Below are 25666 nucleotides of genomic sequence, written 5' to 3'. Positions count from 1 at the left end.
GCTGGGATTGTGACCCAGAACAGGATAAGTTGAATAGACAATGGATGGATTACCTTGAAATCTCTCTGCTTGTGCTGCTTCTGTCTCTGATTAATGAGATTATGTCATTGTAAGTATTCAAACATATTCTTTATGATTCCAGAAATTCCTAGCAGGCACCAAAAAGCACTACAAGGCTGAGCTCGAGTCTGTGGACTTCAGAAACAACGCAGAGGGGGCCAGGGTCAGGATCAACAGCTGGGCAGAAGAGAAGACACAAGGTAGATCACACACGATCGCACGCACGCACACACGCACGCACGCACACACGCACGCACACACGCAACAGAATGGCTCTGGTGCAACCTGCTGGAGAAGCAAAGTAAGGCAAGATCTTAATTCTAATTTAATTAGACAATATTTTAAAAGCAGCTTTTCTTTATGCTGTTTGTCCTTTTAAACATTCCTACAGCTGCTTTTTCTCTTTTTCTCAGTATATTTGTAAATTATACAAATAAGATAATCCTTTGTTGGTCCTTTATTGGTCCTCCAGAAGGTATTTTTGGATGTTACAGCAGCACAGAGATAGAAATCACAAGAGGAACTAACAAAATAAATAATTGAAATTATATAAATCTAATAAGAGTGGGAATAAAATAGAAACTATACAAGAGCAACATCAGATTGCAGGCTAAAGCAGTCCACATAACAGCAAGTCAGGGAGTTCACTTGAATTACGGTGACAACACAGTGTACTCGAATATGATATAGTATGATTAAGATCAGATCAATTTTATTGATTGATTTATTGATCCATTGGGGGAAATTCACTTGTTAGAGCAGCAAAAGAAAATATTCACAATAACTAAATAAAACAATAACGTTCATCATTAATGTTACACTATGTAGACCTTTCTGTGACACATAGATAGCATAGCATCTTGATATGATTCAAAAGAAATATTGCTGTGTGACATTTCAGTTTATAAATAATGTAATACTGAGAGTTCTCTGTCATTTCAAGACATTACTATTGTATAATTACTTCATCCATGCGTCTGTGTGTCTGTCTTAACGATGATTTCTGTTCCTGTTACTGCTCACCAGGTAAAATTAAGGACGTACTGGCCCCAGGTATGGTGGACAGCTTGACCGCGCTGGTGCTGATCAACGCCATCTACTTCAAAGGAACGTGGAGAGATCCGTTCAGGAAGAGGAGCACTGTGGATGATCTGTTTAGAATGAATAAGGTAACACTGCACACAGCAGCAACACTTAGGGGTCATGAAGTTGTTTTGCATGACAGAACACAGTTTATATGAGGTTTCTAATACTATAGCTAGCACACACGGGCTGAGCTGAGCTGTGTTGATTCAGCTTGATGGAAAGTTACAGCCTGGAAGTGATACTTAATAAATAACTTTTTAAATAACAGTTTCAGGATGTGTGAGGTAATGACCGACTCATCAGGAGATGTTTTTTCTCCGCTTTCTGTCGTCTTCAGATTGACACCAAGCCGGTGAAGATGATGCAGCAGAAGACATGGTTCTCTTTCGCATCCATTCCTGAGGCCAAAATCAAGGTAATGTTTGTCCACAGTGGGCTTCTGCCATGAAATTTGATATCTCCGTTTATGTACAGATTTAAATTATGTTGGACAAATTAAGTGAGGATTGAAAGCATCTGACTAAAGGTCTTTTTAATGGCCGGGAAGTTTTTTCCTGGATAGTGACCTGTTGTTCAAGAAGAAGAAATCAGATTTAGTTTTAAATGTAAGGACATAAAAAATGTCATGTTTTTGTAAAGGTCCTGGAGATGCCCTACAAAGGGATGGAGCTCAGCATGCTCATCATCCTGCCCAATGAGATAGAGGACGACACCACAGGCCTGGAGAAGGTAAAGAACCACACTCACACACACACACACTCTCACACACACACACACACACACAAACACACACAGAAAACACGTGTTAAACAGACACACTGATAGTAGATGTTGTGTCCACACCAGCTGGAGAAGGAGCTGACCTATGAGAACTTTGTGAATTGGACTGGACCAGACATGATGGGTCAGAGTGAGGTGGATGTGAAGCTGCCTCGATTCAAGATGGAGGCGAAGTACGACATGAAGGAGGTCCTGAAGAGCATGGGCATGCTGGACGCTTTCGATGTCTCAAAGAGCGACTTCTCTGGTAGGACTTAAATGTTTATTTTAAAAGCACAATATCACTGATTTACTGATTCAATGTGCATGGAAACTTTCCTCTTCCTGTGTGACAGGCATGTCTCCAGCCAACGACCTTGTCCTGTCGAAGGTCGTCCACAAGGCGTTTGTGGAGGTGAACGAGGAGGGAACAGAGGCTGCTGCTGTCACTATGGATAAACGTCTATGTTGGAGTATATCTTCAACCTTCTCGGCAGACCATCCCTTCCTCTTCTTCATCAGACATAACCCCACCAAAACCGTCCTGTTTGCAGGAAGATACTGCTCCCCTGAGTAAACACCGCTGGACGTCCTGCAGGCATGCCGTCTCACTCAGGACTCCCTTGTAAAAGAGACCTTGTATCTCAGTGGGATTATTTCCTGGTAAAATAAAGGTTAAATTAAAAAATAAATAACGGTTGTGAAGGGATGGGCCCTTGACACAGACATGTTAAAGAGCTCAAATACCTTGTAAATTTCAGCAAGAGAAACAGATGCACAGACACATAATTTTGATTATTTTGTGTCTTTTTGTAATAACTTCTTTATAGTTGTTTTGAGTCTGTTTTAAGTTTGATCGGCTTCCAATAAATAACGCACACCAAAAAGTAATGGTAATGTCAGTTTTATCCAATATCGTGCAGCCCTACTTTCTGAGGAGGAACATGCCGCTGTACGGCCTTTGTGACACTGCGGTCAAGCCAGCCCTCTTTCACGTTTGCGTGTTCATTTCAGGCGTCCCTGTATTTCGAGTGCACAGATAGTCTTAAATTTACGGTAAAAGCAATGAAACCGCTCTGGGGGCCTGTTAGGAGTCACTTTCTAATACAGTGCATCAAGTATGGGACAGATGGTACGCAAATACTTTCAAAGTAATTGTTCCCGGTAAGGAATTTAATGAATATTGAATCAGTAGGTTTTAGGGTCGGCCATTTTAAAGCTACCACCGCGGTGTCATCTACCCCAGGATGACTCAGATTATGCTGACAAGACTTTGTATTGTGGCCACATCTGTCCCTTCAGAGAGGGTTTTCAGCCAAACGGGACTGATCGTCTCTGACAGGCGGAGCAGAATGAGCCCCTCCAAGGTCCGTCAGTTAGTATTTCTAAATACCAACCTGCAGTAGGCCTGCAGACCAGGCTTTTGAGTTTCTGTCTTTGAACTCATTTCTTATTTGCACTCTGCTTCCTATCTTGGGTGCTGGTTTGCTATACAGTATATTGAATTTGTACTGTATTATTTGGTAATTGATAATGTTTACTTACTAAAAGCTTTTTTAGCACTACACCTACCTGATATTCTGTTATGGAGGTTTGTACATTTCTTTCTAAAATAAAATAGCTTAGACAGTGTGCTTTTGTTCATTTGTGTGAAACATGATACAGAAGTTTTCAGGCAAAGAGTCCATCACTTACTTAAACTAATTTTAGACTTTTAAGTCAATGTCAGTGTTGCTCAGTTTGGTAAAAGTAACATAAATGATTAATTTGTAAAACTTACAAAACTATAATGTCCATTACAAAACCTTCCGACTTTATAATGTCTAAATAAACAAACAAATAATTTAGTTTGTGTTATATACAGCGCTCCTTTAAAAGGCTCAGTCAGACGCAGTTCTGTTGTCACTCCTCCCTCACTTGGTGATACATTGCCTGTATATCCGCCATCACTGCAATGGGTTCTTGACGGAATCTTGTGAGGACTCCAAACAGAGAATTTGTCAAGTCCGGTCCTTGCAGTAACTGACTGTTGAGTGAGGTGCCTTTGAAGCTTGACCCACAATCAAACATCACTCTCAAAGTTTTCTTTTTTGGATGGTGCACGCCATGATGCAGGATGTACCAGACTTTACCTGCCTTTCTTTCCAGCTGGTGTTCTGGCACCCTCTCTGCATAGCCTTTGTTTATAACATCGTTGAGAAACTGAGTGTACTCCGCTTTGAGTGTAGAATTTTTCTCCAATTTCCTTTTCAGCATGAGGGCCCTTTGCTCAACGACGTGGCGATTATTGGGCATGACAACGTCATCATTTCTGAAAGGTAATCTCCAGCACTAATGTCCATTATTAAATTCAGCCGAGCTGTTCATAATGTTCATGAATTTAAGATCTTCTCTGGACATTTCTGGCTTTTCATCTGTCGTTTTTTTCATTGAAATCGTGGTTATACTGCGTCACCAGCAGTTCCTCTATGTGAGCGATGGATATCCGGTTGGCTGTAATGGTGTGACAGCTGCTCTCAGTCTCACTGCCTCCTCTCAGTAGCCCGTTAATAACCCAGCCCAATAGGGTTCGGATGGCATACGGTCCTTCACCATTACTGTTAACCACCTCCCATGGTTCCATTACTTTTGGAACATTGGTTCCAATTAACAACTCCACATCGGCATCAATGACGGGAATTTCAACAGAGTTTAGGTGAGACCAGGCACTTAACTCTTCCTGCCGTGGGATGTTATCACGGGTCACAGGCATCTGGCACTGTGTGTACACGTCAGGCAACTCAAAGTAAGCGTTACTATTGAGTGCAGCTACCTCCAGTCCTTAGATTATGTGACTGTCAACAAACCTTTCTTGGTTCATCGTTGTCAGGAGAAATTGGGCACTTCTTCCTCTGACCTTTAGCTCCCTCATGAGTCGCTCAGAACAGAAAGTGGCTGTGCTGCCAGGATCTAAGAACGCGTAGGTGGTTACTATCTTGCTGCCTTTGTTAACCTTGACCTGTACAGGTACAATTGCCAAGACGCAATCCTGTGCTCCGGCCCCTATATGGCCACATGTCTTGGGAGAAACTACACGACTGTCCTCTGGTGTTTCCTGCTGTGTGTCCTCTGATTTAATCTCTTTTCTTGGAGGAATGTGGAGGATGGTAGGATGCTTCAGGTTACACAATTTGCAAGTCAGACGCCTATGACAGTCTTTGCTCATGTGTCCAACAGATAAACACCCAAAACAAGCACCTTTCTCTTTTAAGAAGTCTATTTTCTCTCGGTGTATCTTCTTCTCCATCTTGGGACACGACTCCAATTTGTGACCCTCCTCACCCAGCAGACAAAACACCTTTATTAGTTTATCAGGCAAGCTTTTCTCCTTTTGCATTTGGGTCACAGTTTTAGAATTGACAGCTGCCACAGAAGTTGCAAAACTGCTTCCTTTTCTCTTGATGCGAGCCTGAAAAACTTTGTTTCCATTTTTATTATCTGGTGATGAGACGGCTATATCCTGAATGTTTCCAAAGACTGGATTAGAAACAATAGATACTTGTCTCTCAATAAATTTGACAATATCACTGTAGCCTGCTTGACGGTGGTGCTTCTCCTGCATTTCATAAGCAGTGTTCCTCCATTTTTCCCTTAGTTTATAAGGTAGCTTCAGGATAATGGCACGCATGTTAGATGGCATGTTCATCTCTGACATCCTCCATAGCATTACAGCAGACACGGAGAAACAATGCAAAAGCGTGCAAATCCTTGATGTCCTCTGACTTTACTGGTGGCCATCCAAGAGCTTTCTCCATGTATGCACTGGCTATTTTTTGCTCATTTCCAAAGCGTTCTTGTAAGAGTTCTCTTGCTCTTTGATATCCCCTGTCAGGTGGCATGTGTTGACAGCTCTTGACCAGTTCTCTTGGTTGTCCTTTTGTATATTGCTCCAAGAAATATAGGCGGTCTATGCTGCTAGCTGCCTTTCCTTCCGCTCCGTGCTGACATGCTCTGATGAATGTACTGTATTCGAGTGGGTCTCCATCAAAGGTTGGTATATCTCTTGGTGGCAGTGACAATGAGGACTGCTGCTGCACCAGAAGAGCTGTAATGTCATTTTGCCGTTGCATTATGGCAAGAAATTTGCCTCGATCCGTGCTGGTTTGCATTAGGTCATTGCACTGAATGGATTCCTGCTTAAAACAGGTGGCGGGTTCTTGAGTGTGATGAACATGATATTTTTCCAGAATTCTTGGAGACATGCTTGATTTTGGATTCAGAGCATGAACCCCTGTTCCATCCTGTACAAAGCTTTCCTTGGGCCGTGCACCCATTGACATGGCAGATTTGCTGCCTCCTAGTGGTAGATGATGGAACTGGGAGCTTGAATGTTTCGGCTTTGCCTCCATTGGCATTGCAGCCTTGTTGCCTCCTAGTGGTGAATGATGGAACTGGAGGTTAGAACTTAGTGGAACAAATTCTACAGCAGAGGGTCTGAGAGATGATTTGCGTTTTGACCTTTCCAGATATGAATTCATTCCATTAGAATGGTCTCCGGAGCTCTGAACATCAGATTCTCCGGACTTCAGCACATTAACCCTTGCAGTGTGAGCAGCAATTTGGCTTTGTAATGTAAGAAGCTCCTTTTTCTGCCCGATTTGCTCCTCCTGAGCTTCCAATTCATGTTTTTCTTTTAAGGCAGCTGCCATAGCAAGGAGAGCAGCCCTTTCAGCATCTGCTTTTAGACGGGCAGAGGCGGCTGAGGACCTTGAAGACCTGTTGCTGGAGCGGCCAGCAGATGAACATGTTTTACGACCAACATTAGAAATGCTGTCACCAGGAGCAATATCGTCAGTGACCACGGTTGGAGCATCTTTGTCATTAAACACAGAAGCAGCAGCAGCATCACCCAGCACATTTGAATTTGAAGCGACATCATCATTAAGCTTATCTGCAGCAGCATCATCGTTCAGCACGTTTGTATTTGCAGCGACATCATCATTAAACATATTTGCATCACCATAGTCATCTTGTTCATTTTTATCAAGCAACCACTCTTCCATTTTTCGTAATATTTCTTTATTATTTCGCATTCGAGTTTCAATTTCTTTATTCTGAGATTCCTTTCCTTTTGTTGTGATATTATTTTTGCTTCCATGGCTTTAAAAGGTGAGTTTGACCGGTCTTTTATCACGTTGATTGACAGCTGCAGCAACGTCACTCATTTTGACAACCCAGGTTGTCGCTGTGTCTGCATTCAATTGAGTGGAATCAGCTGTTGCATGGAGTCCGGTGGAGCGCAGCAAGAAGCTGAGTTTTTCAACAAAATGTAGCGGCAATCGATCCACAAAAAATGCCGCTTGAGGGAACTTGAAGCCTTTCCAACTCATGCTGGTGTGTAAAAAATGAGGTCCTCCATCGTATGCGTTTAACACTTTATTAGATCAAAACATTAATAACACCTACAAAAAGACGGGTGTAAAACGACTGTACCAAAAACTCATTTACTCGACACACACACAGACACGGTTGAAAAACTGTGTGGCTTCCCCTGATTCTCATTTTCCTAATCACTGATCACCTGTGTCTCCCCTATCTAGCCTCCATGTGACTAATCACCACCTATGCCCACAGCGGTGCAGGTAACCAATAGCAACCATAGTGCCTATCATGAACACACACCCACATTCACGCACACAAACATACACAAGTCTAAATTGGCTGCAACAATATCTAAATAAATAAATACACATAGTTTAGTTTGTGTTCATCTGTCAGTGGTTTACACATCTGTGAATTGTTTACTTGTATATTTCTAAGAGTGTATATTTTATATATTTTGTTATCTAATTTTGTACTTTTTATATATATATATATATATATATATCGATAGATATATATATTTTGATCTTTATTTTTTACGCTCTGTGTGCTGATTCTTTCCTATTGTATTGTACAGTATAAGCTGCTGGAGACTGAATTTCCCAGAGGGAGTCATCCCAAAGGGATCAATAAAGTTGAGTCTAAGTCTAAGTCTAAGTCTTGACTTGTATGCACAGATGCACCTAATCGGGTCGCTTCGTTCAGTGAACGAGAGAGAGACAGAGAGAGAGAGAGAGAGAGAGAGAGAGACATTCGGTCAAGCGATACGTTCAGTCGTTCTCCTAACCAATGATGGTCATTTGATACATTAGATTTGATACAATCAGCCCTCCTCTGCAATTGGCTCGTGCTAACATCAATCAGTCTGGTTGGTGAGGCAGGTGAGGCACTGGGGAGCCGCGAGCGGAGCCAAGTGAACGAAAGGAACGAATTTGATGCATGAAAGTGAACGGATCATTCCGTGACCATGCCGGGGCATGTAGCCAGCTGTTACAGATAAACGACTTCCTTGTCCGCCTGCTGCATTGTTTACAGAAAAAGAAACACATTTCTTGTCAGGTCTGTCCTCAAGAGGAGAAGAAAACTACTTTAACATGACGGAGGTCGGAGCCATAGTTTCTGATGCATTCGAGGAAGTCGGGAAATTTTAATGTTGAGCGGCTTTTGTGACACCATGTCAAGAGAATTTATCTCAAGTTGAATTTTAGATCTAGAATACATTTGTTAGCTGTTAGGATGCAGATGTCTGTTTATAGAGATTAAGAAGCTGAATCATCGTCAGATCACGCTGATGGAGCCGGGATGTCATGACGGTGGATTACGTTCCGCCTGCTTTTGATCTCCTCACGAACGTTTTTTCCTACATACGCCGCAGCCTGCTGATGCGTGACTGGTCAAAACTACTCGGACTACACGCGTAGTACAAACGGAAAACAGAACACTTCCGATACTAAAAACCCACGTCCCTGCTTACAGATACATTTCTATGCATAATCTTTGAATAGAGATTAAGCTCATGTTAATTCATATGACTTCAGACACAGACGACTGCAGTGCTCATAGACAGCCAGGTGAGGCCGCCGTTACGCTCTGTATGTTACTGTACTGTGATTGCGCAGCATAGAGCAGTTGTGACTCCCAATGAAAACCGGGTTGGAAGAGGTGTCAGTAGGCTTGTTTGAGATGAGCGAGGCCTGCGCAGAATCGATCGCCGCCTTGCCAAGCATAATGCATGACGGTTATATTGTTGTCCGACTTGCTCTGAAAACCTGACTACGCGAGGCTTTGAAGTCCCGCGGGAGCAAGGCGGCTGCAGTTTTCAGAGCCAGGCGCCGCAGTTGCTCTTCACCGACTGCACAACTCCATGCATGACGGGACAGGACTTGCGCTGGCTTGAGTGAAGCGCCTATTGGCTGAAAAAAGCCTTGACACCCCCCACAAGGAAGTGATGAGACTTCTGTCTTGTTCATCATTATTCATTAAACTTCATGAAGTGTCAGACAGACACCAAACGGGTTTATCAAAGTACTGTCATTCACATTGTAATGCTTTATTCATTCCTCATGAACGCTGTCTTAATAAACATAAATACAATGAAGTTTATATCGAAATAACTATCAAAAGCCCTGAATAAAGTATAATGAGAACTTAATATTAAGTCCAATTAAAATAATAATGATAGTAATAATAATAATAACAACAACAAATGAAGACTTTATTCACTTCAATTTACAGTGAGGTGTTGGTATTATACATGCTTGACGAGGCGAGCAGCAAACTTGTCAACAAAGAAGTCTCCGACTTTATGACTCCTCCACCGACTGCAATCGGCTACTCTCGCCTGTTGTCGAGGCGAGCCGGCAGTCATCTCGAACAAGCCTAATGAAAACCGGGTTGGAGGTGGTGTCAGTGCATCACATGTCTGGTCAGCACATACTCACATTCCGTGAGTTAGTTCTCTGACATCTTTTATTTTACACTTTACAGACAGTTATAAAAAACATTATTTAATTTGTCTCTGACTTATTGTCTCTAATAAATGGTATCATTATATTATGTCATAAATAATGACTTTTATATCTGAAATACAAACTAGTATCTCAAAATGATTAGTAATGTCATGAAATCAAAAAATATCCAAATACTGTTTACATCTCAAATCAATATTTTGTGTCTTAAAGATGTGCCAAAATCCAAAAACAATTACCAAAAGGATAATAAATTCAGGTGATAAGTGAATATATAAATAAAACAATGAGAAACTTTCAGAATATTGCCTTAATTTTTCTCTAAATAATAAGTAACTTCATCAAAATAGGAGGTGGGAGTAAGTCATGCATGTGCAAGTAACAAGCAAGTCCTAAGTCACTGTGGTGAGAATCAAGCAAGTCAAGTCGAGTCCCTGCTATAAATAAAGCAAGTCCAGTCGAGTCATTGCTCAGGTGAAGCAAGTCACAAGTCAAGTCATATGAAATTCTGATTATCTGTCACAGTTTCCACATTTAAATCATTTAAAGACAGTTCAGTTGTTATGAGAAAGAGAAGAGAAGGGTTTGGCCAGGGGCCACTTTTGGGCCTTGAAAACATCTGGGGCTAACCGCAGACCTTAGAGACCTTATAGACCTTAGACACCCTATAAGGTCGATTATGTCATTTTTAATGCAAAGTTGATCTCAAACAATGTGTGCATTAGAAATGACATAATTGACCGAATGACAATTAATGACAACAGTCATGAACATTCATAAGGATGACATTCATTCATGTTCTTCATGGTTATGAAGGTGTCATGTCAGTCATGCACACCCCTTCAAAGAAAGTGTTACCGAAACATGAGTGGGATAATGACCTAATGTGTTGTTGTAGGAAGAGCATCGCCTGATCAAAGAAGATTTTTGAGATTAGATTTTACAGCAGAAGAAAGAGATCCAATACACTTGGCAATCTTGGAAGCAATGCTATCAGAGGCAATGATAAGGACCTCCGTCCTATTAGAATTTATCTGAAGGCAGTTGTCGTTCATCCAGTCCTTAATGGCAAGGATACAGCTGAATGTCATCCGCATAACAGTGAAATAAGATTCCTTGAAATTAGCTGATAACATGGCCTAGTAGGAGCATATATATATATATATATATGTAAATAAAATGGGACCCAAGACAGAACCCTGAGGCATACCACAGGCACAACACAGAAAAACACCTCTCTGAAAGACGGGAGGAGAACCATGGGCGCTCCCATAGACACCCACCCACCGCTTGAGTCTGTCAATCAAAATGCTGTGAACTACAGTGTCAAACGCAGAGCTAAGATCCAGGAGTACCAAGACTGAGCATTCACCCGCATCAGAGGACATCGTGATATCACTGGAGACCGTGAAAAGAGCTCTTTCAGTGTTTCTGATGGAAAGTGCAGTTAAGACAGTAGTGAGCTGTTTAGCAATGACTGTCTCTGAAATAAAGAGAGATAAAAGGCAGCTCAGAGATCAGCCAATAGGACGCAAGGTTATTTTTTTTTTAGAAGAGGCTGTACTACTGCAGGCGGGGACACAACCAGATTACATGGAGCTATTTCTAATGGAGACTAGGAGGAACTCAAGCTCAGACCAGTCTTTCTGGTGGCTGCTATGACACACCTGCTTGACTTAAGGTGTGTTAAACTCCAACAACCACAAAGTATGACAGAGTCAATCATTCCATCATCAAATTTTATTTGCATAGCGCTAAATCATAACCAGAGTTATCTCGAGACACTTTACAGAAAGAGCAGGTCTAGACCGACTCTTTGTTAAGTTATTTAAAGAGAGGCCCAACATGAATCACCATGAGTAGCACTTAGCAACATTCGGCACATTGGCAGAAAAACTTCCTTTAACAGGCAGAAACCTCGAGCAGAACCAGACTCATGTTGAACATCTGCCTCGACTGGATGGGCCGAACATGGGATAGAAGGAGATGCAGGATAGAGACAGGCAAAGAGAGCAACAACAACATATGTTGTTGTTACCACAACAACATATGTCCTTGTTACATGAACAACAACAGACACATACTTATGGTTACAATGCCAATAATAGTGGTAGACTAGGGTGAAGATTGGCTAAATAAATAAATAAATAAATAAATAAATAAATAAGCGAGAGAAGCAGAGTAATGATAAAGGCTGAGGTAATCGTAATTGTAACAGTTGAAGTCAACAGGTCTACTATTAGCATTAGCAGCAACAATAATGATACTATGGGGAAGGCTGATGTTAGTAGTTGTTGCCGTCGAGCAGGTCCACAGCAGCAGGTGGTCTGCAGCAACGATCCTCAGGAACCTTCAAGACAAGGGAGCACAAGAACTCCCGGGAAGATATGTGGTTAGTAATGTTAATGGGACCAGAAGATACAGAGTTAATGAGCTGCATTAATATGACAGAGAGGGAGAGAGAGTCAGAGAGAGAGAGAGAGAGGGAGAGAGAGATAGAGACAGAGACAGAGAGAGTGAGAGAGAGAGAGAGAGAGAGAGAAGCTTGGTGTGTCAGATCCCCCCGGCAGTCTGAACCTAGAGCAGCATAATTATGGGCTAGTCCCAGCCTGAGCCAGCCCTAACTATAAGCTTTGTCAAAGAGGAAAGTTTTAAGTCTTAAAAGAAGAGAGGGTGTCTGCCTCCCGGACCCTGACTGGTAGATTGTTCCAGAGGAGTGGGGCCTGGTAATTGAAGGCTCTAGCTCCAACACTACTCTTAGAGACTTTAGGTACCACAAGCAGGCCTGCATCCTGGGAGCGCAATGTTCTAGAGGGGTAATATGGCACTATGAGCTCTTTAAGATATGATGGTGCCTGACCATTAAGAGCTTTGTAAGTAAGAAGAAGGATTTTAAATTCTATTCTAGATTTTACAGGAAGCCAGTGCAGAGAGGCTAATACAGGAGAGATGTGATCTAGTTCTTGTCAGCACACGTGCTGCAGCATTTTGTACCAGCTGCAGAGTTTTTAGTGACTTATTAGGGCAGCCTGATAGTAACGAGTTACAATAATCCAACCTGGAAGTAACGAATGCATGGACTAGTTTTTCTGCATTGTGTTGAGACAGGATGTGTCTGATGTTTGTTGTGAAGATGAAAGAAGGCTGTCATTGATATTTGTTTTATGTGGGAGATGAAGGACATATCCTGATCAAATAGAACTCCCAGATTCCTAACAGTAGTGCTGGATGCCAGGCTGATGCCATCTAGGGCAGTTATATCATTAGAGAAAGAATCTCTAAGGTGTTTTGGGCTGAGCACAATAATAATAATATATATATAATAATAATAATAGTTTTGTCTGAATTAAGTAGCAGAAAGTTTCTAGTCATCCAGATCTTTATGTCCTTAAGGCATGCTTCTAGTTTAGATAGCTGATTGGTTTCGTCTGGCTTCATAGATAAGTATAATTGAGTATCATCTGCGTAACAATGAACATTAATGGAGTGTTTCCTCATGATGTTACCCAGAGGAAGCATATATAAGGTAAAAAGAATCGGTCCGAGCACAGAACCTTGTGGAACTCCATGACTAACTTTGGTGTGCATAGAGGACACATCATGAACATTAACAAACTGAGATCGATCTGATAGATAAGATTTAAACCAACTTAATGCAGATCCTGTAATGACAGTTAAATGTTCTAATCTCTGTAACAGGATGTGATGGTCTATCGTGTTGAAAGCGGCACTAAGATCTAACAGGACGAGTACAGAGAGAAGTCCTCTGTCTGAAGCAGGAAGTAGATCATTTGAAACTCTCAGTGCTGTCTCAGTGCTGTGGTGGACTCTAAATCCTGACTGAAAGTCCTCAAATAAACTGTTGTTATGAAGAAAGTCACATAATTGATTAGCGACTGCTTTCTCAAGGATCTTTGAGATAAAAGGAAGGTTAGATATAGGTCTATAGTTAGCTAAGGTGCCTGAATCTCCTCCTTCTGTAGAAACTTTCCTCATAATCGAGTCAATGAGACGCCATCGACATGATGCAAACAACCACAACCAAACACTTCCTGCATGCACATAGTATATACAAGTAGGCATTTAAATAAAAGCAGATGCAAATCTTCTCTAATCTAATGGAAAAAGTAAATGTTTTTCCTTGTATGTTTGATCAACTTGCTCAAGTTGTACCTGAAAAATATGACCCACAGATTTTTGTCATGTAAAATAAGGTCACACTGTAGTTGCCTTTCCAGACTTTACCAAACAAAGATCAATTTAACTTCTATTCTGTCCAGCTTCTTCATCAACCTCTGCATATAACTGATACCACTGTGCTCAAAATGTGTTTTATAAACTGTGACTGTGCCGACTCTTGCCGAACACACCCGTTGGCACAGGACACGCACCATCATACAACTGGGTGTGACTCTCATTGATGGGTGTGAATTGTAGATACTTTCTCATTCTGTGGCAGGACCTGCATGAACCTGGGTGTGTCGCAGTGAGATAACAACACAGATTTGCTCAAACTGGATAAGTCTTCATTTCACTGAATCATTCTGGATCCCTCACTGTCTGGAAGAAGAGAGTCTGACAGTGAGTACAGAACAGGCTTGATTTTAAGCTATTTTTACCTGCTATCAAAAGGCAAGAAGTAGAGGTGAGGGGCAGCTTTGAGACTTTATCAAGTGTGGCAACATTTCACTTTAGCTGAAGACTCTAAATCAGTTAAGACTTATCGCTGAATGAAAACACGAGGGCTAGGAAAACACAGGATTTGTCTGCACATGTGCAAGGAAGTGAGAGCGTTGTTGGAGGACACTGCTAGGTTGCAGAATAGAACAGAGCTATAGCAGAGTATACTAAAGGTTTGCACATGCTGCTTGAGAGTTGAGGAATTAAACCAAGAGGTCAAAGGCTCAGATGATCCTCTTAGGCTGAAAATTTCAGCTGACCGATTCCTTTCAATTTCAGGGAAATATATCTTGTTCAAGCAGAAAAGTGCAACTTCTCAGGATATGCTACAGCTACTCGTTTTGTGCTGTCCTTTCTTTTTATTAGACAAAATGGCTGCAACACCATCACCAGCGTTTCCTCTCGCAGAGGCTAACACCACCTTCTTTCTGGATCTGTTCCAAAAGCTGAACGATGAGGACAAGACGGCCAACATGTTCCTCTCTCCTCTCAGCATCTCTGCAGCCCTGGCCATGGTGATGCTGGGGGCCAGCGGCAACACAGCTGCACAGATGTCAGAGGTACAGTATGTACACACACACACACACACACACACACTTAACCACTGTGAAAATTAGGAGCGCGAAAGTCCCAGTTCTCATGTTAACACACCCATTTGGAACACAGTCAGGCATTCAAGCGTCATTAAGTCAGTGGATCAGGTTCAGTGTTGGAATCAGGCCACCTCATTACTGCATGAGAAGACAAAGAAAGAGGCGTGGGTTCAGGTTCATGTTCTATCATGTGTTCAGCAGTTCTTACATATTCAGAATAATGAGACAACAGGAGTTCAGTATTGGAGATTTGCTACCTGTCTGTCTGCAGACGAGGCGTGGCAGGAAGAATTAATTACCTGCACAGCAATGAGTAGTCATTCTGTCTCTGAGTGTCGGAGAAAGTGGCAAAGCTGTTTGGGTACAAAAAAAGCAGGAGAAAGAGTTCAAATGTATGTCGTTGACCAAAGGAAATGATTAGCACAGTAAAGCAGTGAAGCCAAAAATCGAGCAATATGGGCTGTACGTCAGTGGAAAACATCTTTTACATTTAATCAGGTACTGGACTTAAAGTGGTCATCTCAAAGATCTCTGTTTCGCTCTCTTTGGCGGCACCTATGGTGATAAACGGTAATTGCGGGAGCACACTTCCCAGACATCCAGACAGTGCTGCATGTGTGACGTCAGACATAGTAGATTACTGTTTACTCGCAACACTTGCAGAGAGCGGAAAAGCAGCCGCTTAGCTCCGCCTACTCTCTCTGGCAGACCAACCACTGCTGGCTGATGGAAAACGCGTCACTAACTGGGCGCCGCCACAGACACCCAGTCTGTAAAAATACTATATACTGCAAATGCAAAGGCTTTCATCAGTGGGCCACAGGCTCAGTCACCATTGTGTTACCTCATTCAGAGAGAGAGAGACGTACAGACATTTATTTAAACACTTATTACTTTAATCTATCCCATGTGTTTCTATTTTCTGCCTCTTATTTACTAAATTTCAAAGGCACTTTTTACTGTTTTTAATTGTACACGCAAAACATGAGATTAGTTTAAAGAAAAAATGCCTTTTAAAAGATGAATGTCCCGACGTTATCAGGACAGGTACACATACCAATAACTCAGACTAAACGATACAACACTCTCAGGGACCATTGTTTTCACCATGACTTTATTTTGTCTTGAATTCTTCAGTTTTTCTATTTTAATTCGAACATGAACCCCAAATTTATGCTTCAAAATGTAATATCACCTGCAGCCCCAAATGAACGCTTTTACTGATATGATGGGTGATACGATGACGCTTCAATTATTCTTGTGTGTTTGGAGCTGTCTAATGACATCTAGTGCACACACGCTAATCACTCTGTGCACTTTACACAGAGGTGTTTATAGTAGCATTAATGATGGCTGTATTCCATTAAGCTGCTTCAATTTCATGGTCCTGGCTGTGTGCATGCTGACTGCCTGTCATTGCTTCCTCAGACACCTGAATAGAACACCTGTGAACACCTGAGCTTTTCCTCCTGTTAGAAGTCAAAATGTCCACTGTGAAAAAAGCCCATACGCCCTACTGTGCAGATAATGTGAGAAAAAAAGGAGTGGGAGTTTCAAAATGAGTCTGGTGTACATAAAAGGCGCTTTAAGCTTTGAGGTTGGTTTTATCTGTCAACACGTAATGTCAGGGGTGCAACATTTACCTTTCAGCCAGATGTGGAGTTGATGAATCAGCCCACTGCACAGAAAGTTTGATAGAAGCAGGAAGAAGTGTTTCAAAGTGTTGACAGTGTCTGATTAATATAATAATTAATTAAGTTTCACTTGTGGGTGATGCAGACTTTCCAGTTTGGAAACACGGCGTCATCCTGCCTGAGAGTCATCAGTCAGGGCGGGGAAGCCTTGTGTGTTCATGCAGGTCTGGGCGTGTGTGTGATTCTAATCGAGTTACTCAACAGAGCACTTGCAATATGTGCGTTTATTTTAAAGGGAATGTTCTCTTTGTTTAATGAATCACCTGCTTGGGCCAGCTGTGCCTACATGTACCAGGATGCATTGCATGCAAGCAGCCGTAACCTCTGCCTTACTCTGCTACATTCTTTGCCCATATACCTGTATACCCTGGCCTGACTAAATACAGCTGAATATCAACTCAAAAACACTCAAATGTCTCTACTCTAGATTATGCGATTTATGCAACATTTCGGCTCTTCTGAGCGTAGTTTCATAGATGATAGGAGCGTAGAATCCAATGCATAAATCCTCAGTCAATCTAAAAACCAAGCTAATAAGAAGGAAGCTAGAATAGTAATCTTAGCTACTCAAACACTATGGCAGTCGTTTTAAACAGTTTAACATCAGCAAAACACAAAGAACAGGGCTTTTATATGCTCCTAAACTTTTCCAGATTTACACTTGCTTTAGATTTTGAAGTCCGAGAGAACCAATAAACACCGTGCATCATCCTCATAATAAGATAAACTTCCACCTGCACCTCCAGGTCCTGGGCTTCAGTGGGTCAGATGAACCGAAGGAGGAGGGAGAGGAGACGATGCCCCTGAGGTCGCAGATGCAGTCGTCGATGCAGACGCAGATGCAGACGCGGTCGCAGATGCGGATGCAGTTACAGCAGCAGAGCAGACTGCCGGGGTATCTGCGCAAGGTGGTAACACAGACAGAATACAGGGATGATGAATGATTAGAAGGGTGGTGTCTCCTGGTGAGGACATCTGACATTTTTTTCTTTTCTTGCTAATGTACAATAACCTGCTGCATCTTTATAACTGAAATTGGATAAATGAAGTCTAATTTGAAGCATGAAACAATCTTCTCATAAACTTTCTTCAGTCCCAAAAGTACATGACAACATAATAGTGGGTTATTGTGTGTGTAAATGCTTTTTAAAAACCTCTCCATGGATTATTTTATATTAATGTTAACAGTCTGGATGCTTTAGTTTGGTCTGTTTTCCACATTGTTTTCAAAAGGTGCTGGGGTCTCTCAGAAAAATGTAACCTCTGGAAACTTCATGGGAAAATCGTTTGCAGGAGTTCATGCTAGCAAATTAGCATTAGCATTATGCAAAAAGAAAAGCGTAACACTGTGAGTTTTTAATGGTTGCTTCAGGACTCAAATCTAGAACAGTAGCATAGAGCACCAGGGTTAATGATGATTTTGGTGTCTTTGCTCATCACAGGTAAGATAACAATGGGCCCAATGATTCAGATTAACATGATCCAAAGCTGTGTTTCAGGCATCACTCCGGTTCAGTGTGTCTCTGTAACACTCAGGTCTTCTCTGGCTGTCCGCAGTGCCTCAAACCAAAAACTGATGGTTGTGATGATAAAGATGATGATGACAAAGTCCACGCAGGCTTTGCCCAGCTGCTGAGCGAGCTCAACAAGAAGCCCGCTGAGTATACCCTCAGTGTCGCCAACAGGCTGTACGGGGAGCAGTCCTACCAGTTTATTGAGGTGTGTGCTCAGATTGGTTACCATGGCGGCAGGGAGTGAACTGGAGCTCTGTTAGCTTGCTCTAAGGATTAATGCAACAGTGCTGTTAGCTTAGTTAGCTAACTGAAAAAGAACCAGTTTCTTTTCTTACAAACATATTAAACGTTTTTGAACCTTTTTCATTTGAAAATCTAGACAGAAATGAGACAATTGAAAAAATGAAAAGTAAACTATTTGCAAGTAAATAAAATTATGATTTTTGATTTAATTTCAAGTTATGATGGTGAATCTGTTTGAGATTTTAGGCTTTACAGTAACATTCAAGTGTTAAAATCATAGACTGTGTATACAAAGTGGTTGAAGCCACTGTGACATCACCCATTAGTTTGAAGACTACTGTTCTGAGGACTCTAGTTCAGTAATTTGGCCATGGCCATCTTCGTATCTTGTGGAAGAAGTGAACAAGATGTTGGGCCTTTGGAGGAGCAGGAAGTTATCATATGATAACATATCAGCTAAAGCTAACACTTCACTGTAGCAGATGACTCCTCAGAGTGTCTTTTAGTACAACCCAGGTGGTGATATCTGTATCAACTTTTACATCAACATCAACAACGTCAATGTTCAATATTGACTGTACACTTTCACATTGAAAGAGGTCACCCTCCTCTGATCTGGAAATGTCAGATCAGCAGCGACCTCTTGTGGTCAACATACAAAATTACATCACAAATGCTCCAATCACAGCCCAGATTTGGGGTCATGTGATCTCTATGGCTTAAAAAAATGTTTGGACAATGGCGGCCATCCAAGCGCAGTGGACCGAGGAGAAGGAATTTATACTGATAAAACATGACTCTGGTAATGTGTGGAGAACACCTGTCAGGTAAAAGCAATTGAATATAAACTAAAAATACATTTGAGATGGTTTATTGTCGTGAAGTTTGTCAGTGAGCTGATTTGTATTAGATCGTTTGAGCTAGCTTAAAATGCGGACGTACTTGGAGTTGCTATGGCAACGCCATAGTTGTGACTAGAGGAGTACAGAGAGCCTCGTTGCCCCTGTTGCCCACTGGCTGCCCTGTGTCTCATCATGTTGCTTGTTGATGTAAAATTTGATACGTGTATCACTGCCATAACATAATAATAATCACTTGTAGTAAGGTGCTAACTCATATCAATTACTTGCCACCTTTTATGTTGCCTTTTTTTCAAAATAAGAGCATGTTTTTCTCAATCACAAATGAAACTCATGCAAATTGAATAATGTACCTTAAAGTCTCTCTCCTTGCCAGTCCTGATTAATGTGATTATTGAATCGATGTGTAAAAGTTCAAATGTGTTCTCTGTAATTTCAGCATTTTTTAGCAGAGACCAAAAAGCACTACAGCGGTGAGCTCGAGCCTGTGGACTTCAAAACAAAAGCAGAGGAGGCCAGGGTCAACATCAATAGCTGGGTGGAGGAGAAGACAGAGGGTAGATCTCACTTTAACACACACACACACACACATGCACGCACAACCTGCTGGAGAAAAAGAGTAAAGTTAATTACAATTTATTTTAGACTATTTAAGACCCACTTTTCCTTTACATTTCTTGTTCCTGTATGTGTTTCTATAGTTGCTTTTCTCTTCCTGATGTTTGGATTTTTTCTCAATTTCCACCTGTTTTTGATTTTCTGAGATAACATGACATAATCCTTTATTTATTGATCCTCCAGGGGGGAATTTAGGTGTAACAGTTGCACAAAGACAGAAATAAGACCAGAAACTTAAAACATAAATAGTCAAAACTATTTTAAACAAAAGAGCAAAAGAATATAAAAGACATTATGCAAGAGTAATTAAATTCAAACTCAAATCAGAGGTGAAAGCAGTCCACATATACGACTGTAAATCAGGAAGTTTTTAATTGTAAGGGTAATATGATACCAGCAGATCTAAAAGTATAAACCTGAATATTTTATAATATGATTATTAGAGTTGTAGAGAGTTTGTGTGTCACTATCAAAATATGACAACATACACATACATACAGAGCGCATATTATCTTTCCCTAAAATGGTATCCGTAAAGAAAGTGTACAGTGAGGTACTGGTTACATAATGTCTGCACTCTGTAACTGTTTGGTTTTTCCTCCTCTGAGTCCAGTTGTTCAAAAGGTTTTGTAAATCCCATTTTTTAGTGTCCAGGATCAGCTAATCATCTTTATTTTTTCCTGGTTTTTCAAAGTAAAACTGGATTGAAGCAACATGACTTTTTAGGTTATTTTTTTTGGCCTTTGCCTTTATTTCACAGCACAGCTGACAGGAAATGTTGGGAGTAGAGAGTGGGGGATGGCATGCACCAAATGATCGGCAGACCAGGAGTTGAACCTGCGATCAGTGTGCTCGCTCTACCAACTGAGCTAAACCAGCGCCCCCAGACACAGACTTTTAAAGATGTCCAAATCCGGATCACCAGGGCCCGGTTGCTCAAAATAATCTGATTGGATTAAAGATATTGGATGGGATCAAATCTTAAAAACAGGTTCTTAAGAAGAAAAAAAGGATTACGTAATCGCTAAGATCCAATCTGGGCTTTTATCCGTATAAAACCTCCAGTTGGTGTTCAAACTTTTGAGCAGGATTGTGTAACTTTGATCTAAATATCAGGATGATCTTAATCCCAGTAGAGGGAGGACTGTAAAAATGTTGTTTTGTTTCAGTGTGACAGTTTTAAAACATTTATTTCCAGTAATCCAGCCTGAATCTGCCCCTCTGCTGGGATCAGGATCATCCTGATGTTTGGATCAAAGTTTTCCTAATCCTACTCAGAAGTTTAAACACAAACTGGAGGTTTTATCCAGATAAAAAAACTAAACTGGATACCCCACCATAATACTTTTTCTTTTTGACGAACCCCATCTCAAGATTTGATCCAATCTCATCTGATCAGTTTATTTTGAACAGCTGGGCCCAGGCGGTGTTTTTACTTCCAGAAGAAAAATAAATCAAATTTCCCTTTTGAATAAAAACACAGCTCGAGCCTGTGTGTCTGTGTGTCTGTCTTAACGATGATTTTCTGCTTCACCAGGTAAGATTAAGGACGTGCTGGCCGAAGGCGTGGTGGACATTATGACCCGGCTGGTGCTGGTCAACGCCATCTACTTCAAAGGAAAATGGAACGAAAAGTTCCAGGAGGATAACACTGTGGATTTTCAGTTTAGAATGAATAAGGTAACACTGCACACAGCAGCAGCACTTATGGTTCATGAAGTCGTTTGCATGATAGAACACAGTTTTTATGAGGTTTCTAATACTGCACTTCTAATACTGAGCTGTGTTGATTTAGCTTGATGGAAATTTAGAGCCTGAAAGTGACACTTGTCGTCCTGCTGTATCATGTTTGTAGTTTGATCTGCTGCAGCTCTCAGCGTCAGGGTGAGCCAGGTAAAAATGAAACCACAGGTGTGCAGAATTTAAAAAAGACCGATTCTTCTCTTATTAAATGGTGTGAGGGCAGTTGCAACGTTCCCATAGGTCATAGAAACGTGTCCTGGAGTTGCAGGTAAAAGCAGGGAATGTGCAGGAATTGTATCTGTATGTCGTGAACGTGCATATACGTCTTTGGTGAAAGCTGAGGTGCAGCTAGAGCTGTGGTTAGTGTTGGCAGTGCCACACCTGACAGCTGCCACCTCAAGTGTCATAAAATAAAAACTGTTGGTACATTCAATCTGAAAACACTGCAGCTTTTTGCTCTGTTTTTTTTGGTTAAACATGTGGCCATAAAAACTTAGTAAGGTAAGTTTTCTCTCATTTGTGGGTGTGTCAAAGGTTTTACCCAATCAGCAGAGACATGTTAATATTCCTCACTGCCATGCACCAACAGGTTTTGTTACGTTTACGAAGGGGTTGGATGTCCATCATGTTGGATGGTTGGTGAAACTATAAAAAAACACACACACACACACACACACACACACACACAAGATTAAAGAGTTAATGGCTCATGTGGTCTGAGAACTGAGGCTCTGCTTCTGCTTTGACAAAGGAGAAGTTACACTTTATTAATCCCAGAGGGGAAATTCAATCTTTTCACTCTGTTTTTACAAACATGCCACGCACACAAAGGCCCGAAACACAGACGTTCACAAACAGGATCGCATGGACATGCACTAACAAAGACATGTCAGATTGAGGGGGCTGCACATGCACCCCGAGCAGTTGGGGATTTGGTGTCTTGCTCAAGGACACCTGGACGGAGCCCAAGAAAGGAACTGGCACCTCTCCAGCTACCAGTCCCAATTCCATGGGAGTCCCCACAGACTGAGCTACTGTCTGCCCCACTTTTCCATGCATGCACACTTTGCCCTCAGTCTGTAGACAGTAAGAGCATAATTTGTAACTTAACTCAACCCACATATCTGTTATTCAGTTTTACCTCCCTGACAGAAGCTATCTGTCTGATGTTTATTAAAACAGAGAACACATGATACAGACTGTTAACAACTGTGGGTAACTAAGAGTTTCTCTGCTTTCTGTCGTCTTCAGACTGACACCAAGCCGGTGAAGATGATGCAGCAGAAGAGAGAGTTCTCTTATGCATCCGTTCCTGAGGCCAAAATCAAGGTAATGTTTGTCCCCAGTGGGCTTCTGCCATGAAATTTGATATCTCCGTTTATGTACAGATTTAAATTATGTTGGACAAATTAAGTGAGGATTGAAAGCATCTGACTAAAGGTCTTTTTAATGGCCGGGAAGTTTTTTCCTGGATAGTGACCTGTTGTTCAAGAAGAAGAAATCAGATTTAGTTTTAAATGTAAGGACATAATCAAATTCAATCAATCAAATTTTATTTGTATAGCGCTAAATCATAACCAGGGTTATCTCGAGACACTTTACAGACAGAGCAGGTCTAGACCGACTCTTTGTTAAGTTATTTAAAGAGAGGCCCAACATGAATCACCATGAGTAGCACTTAGCAACATTCGGCACATTGGCAGAAAAACTTCCTTTTAACAGGCAGAAACCTCGAGCAGAACCAGACTCATGTTGAACAGCCATCTGAAAAGACTGGATGGGCCGAACATGGGATAGAAGGAGATGCAGGATAGAGACAGGCAGAGAGAGCAACAACAACATATGTTCTTGTTACAACAACAACAGACACATACTTATGGTTACAATGCCAATAATAGTGGTAGACTAGGGTGAAGATTAGCAAAATAAATAAATAAATAAATAAGCGAGAGAAGCAGAGTAATGATAAAGGCTGAGGTAATCGTAATTGTAACAGTTGAAGTCAACAGGTCTACTATTAGCATTAGCAGCAACAATAATGACACTATGGGGAAGACTGACATAAAAAATGTCATGTTTTTGTAAAGGTCCTGGAGATGCCCTACAAAGGGATGGAGCTCAGCATGCTCATCATCCTGCCCAATGAGATAGAGGACGACACCACAGGCCTGGAGAAGGTAAAGAACCACACACACACACACACACACACACACACACACACACACACAGAAAACACGTGTTAAACAGACACACTGATAGTAGATGTTGTGTCCACACCAGCTGGAGAAGGAGCTGACCTATGAGAACTTTGTGAATTGGACTGGACCAGACATGATGGGTCAGAGTGAGGTGGATGTGAAGCTGCCTCGATTCAAGATGGAGGCGAAGTACGACATGAAGGAGGTCCTGAAGAGCATGGGCATGCTGGACGCTTTCGATGTCTCAAAGAGCAACTTCTCTGGTAGGACTTAAAAGTACATTATCATTTTAGAGTGAAACATATTTTCTGATTTACTGGCCATGTTAAATCAATGGTTTCCTCTTCCTGTGTGACAGGCATGTCTCCAGCCAACGACCTTGTCCTGTCGAAGGTCGTCCACAAGGCGTTTGTGGAGGTGAACGAGGAGGGAACAGAGGCTGCTGCTGTCACTGCTCCCATCATCTCCACTCGCTCCATTAAAGTCACTGAAACTTTCGCCGCAGACCATCCCTTCCTCTTCTTCATCAGACATAACCCCTCCAAAACCGTCCTGTTTGCAGGAAGATACTGCTCCCCTGAGTAAACACCGCTGGACGTCCTGCAGACATGGACGGATGTGAGGGGATGGGCCCCTGAAACGCACATGTTTAAGAGCTCCAATACCTTATAAATAAGAGCAAGAGCTACAGATGCACAGATACATGCATCTCTTTTTGGCCTTTGTGTCTTGTTTTGGTTGTTTTGTGTGTCTTTTTCATAATTTGTGTAGGTAAAGGTTGTTTTGCATTTGGTCATTTGGGTCCGTACAGCCATTTTGTTACTCTTCATTGTGCTAATTTTATGTCTGCTTTTGGTTGTTTTGTGGATCTTCGTAGTATTTTTCCAAACAAGATGGTATGAGACGCTTCAAAAAGAGGCTCTTGCACCAGGGCCTCCTGATCCCTGAGGACCCTTCAGGAAACCGTCCTGTAGACCTTTGTGATTCAATCAGGGGTGGGATAAATCAGTTGTAGCCAAGAGGCTAATTATGTATTCTTGGAAGAAAAGGGAGAATCGGTGCTCTGGACTGTGTGTGTTTAAAGTTCTGTAGTTCTCATCAGTGTTTCTGTTTTTAGGACAAGATCTTTGAAAGGAAACTATAGCTGTGTCTCAATTCATTCTTCCTTCGAAGGACATGGGCTATGAAGGCCATTCGTAGCCTGCGTAGACGCTAAGGCCGAACTCAATTGAGACGGTCTGGTCAATGGAGGATTTGCAAACCTTGCATCACAAGTCGTCTAGCAATAGATAGATAGTTAGCTAACTTAACCTATTATTTAAAAGATAATTTGTTTCAAGGCCCCTTTAGTTTTTTTTTACATTTGTGTTGCTAGTGATTTGATTTGAGTTGAAACCAAAAATGTTTACATTTGAAGTGAGAGTCCGCCATGGGGATACGTTGGGGCATAAAGGATGTGGGTCCTTCGTGGCACGGGAAAGGGGGACACATTTGTTGGCCGTATCTGAAGGAGCCTTCCAAATGGGACAGCCTTCGATGTTACGCTGTGACGCAATCTGCCTTCAAATACGTCCTGCGAAGGATGCAGCCCCTGAATTGGGACACGGTTGATGATGCTACATTTGAAAAACAAAAAAAGGAAAATAAAAAACTGCATGTGGTAGCTCAGTGTGGTTAAATCTTGCTGGAATTTTTTGCCGGGAAGCATTTTGCACAAGAGATTCTTACTTAATACAACCCTGTTGACTTAATTAAAAATTGGAACATTGGAATTGGATGTCCTTTCTTT

The 25666-nt window shown here is 41.6% G+C and overlaps 2 protein-coding genes across 5 annotated transcripts in view; both read left to right on the top strand.

Annotated features, from left to right (window-relative positions):
• Positions 1-2767, top strand: part of LOC138595735 (leukocyte elastase inhibitor-like) — a 6090-nt gene extending 3323 nt beyond the window's left edge. For all 4 annotated transcript variants that reach the window (XM_069667126.1, XM_069667125.1, XM_069667128.1 and 1 more), the window contains 6 exons: positions 143-260; positions 1087-1229; positions 1484-1561; positions 1786-1875; positions 1993-2173; positions 2262-2767. In XM_069667126.1, coding sequence (XP_069523227.1) covers positions 143-260; positions 1087-1229; positions 1484-1561; positions 1786-1875; positions 1993-2173; positions 2262-2482 — 831 coding nt within the window. In that variant the 3' untranslated portion in view covers positions 2483-2767. The remainder of the gene's footprint in view (positions 1-142; positions 261-1086; positions 1230-1483; positions 1562-1785; positions 1876-1992; positions 2174-2261) is intronic.
• An 11431-nt stretch (positions 2768-14198) lies between these two features.
• Positions 14199-25643, top strand: LOC138595598 (leukocyte elastase inhibitor-like). The gene is made up of 10 exons (XM_069666912.1): positions 14199-14315; positions 14781-14974; positions 17448-17609; positions 18259-18420; positions 19758-19875; positions 21474-21616; positions 22931-23008; positions 23767-23856; positions 23960-24140; positions 24236-25643. The coding sequence occupies exons 2-10, from the start codon at positions 14786-14788 to the stop codon at positions 24460-24462; spliced, it is 1350 nt and encodes a 449-aa protein (XP_069523013.1). The 5' UTR covers positions 14199-14315; positions 14781-14785; the 3' UTR covers positions 24463-25643.
• The last annotated feature ends 23 nt before the right edge of the window (positions 25644-25666 follow it).

The sequence above is a fragment of the Semicossyphus pulcher genome, unplaced genomic scaffold (assembly GCF_022749685.1).
Source record: "Semicossyphus pulcher isolate SPU_LCO1_2020_fin unplaced genomic scaffold, fSemPul1.0.p SCAF_18, whole genome shotgun sequence".
In the NCBI taxonomy this organism is placed as follows: Eukaryota; Metazoa; Chordata; class Actinopteri; order Labriformes; family Labridae; genus Semicossyphus; species Semicossyphus pulcher.
This window is presented reverse-complemented; position numbering and strand designations above follow the sequence as displayed.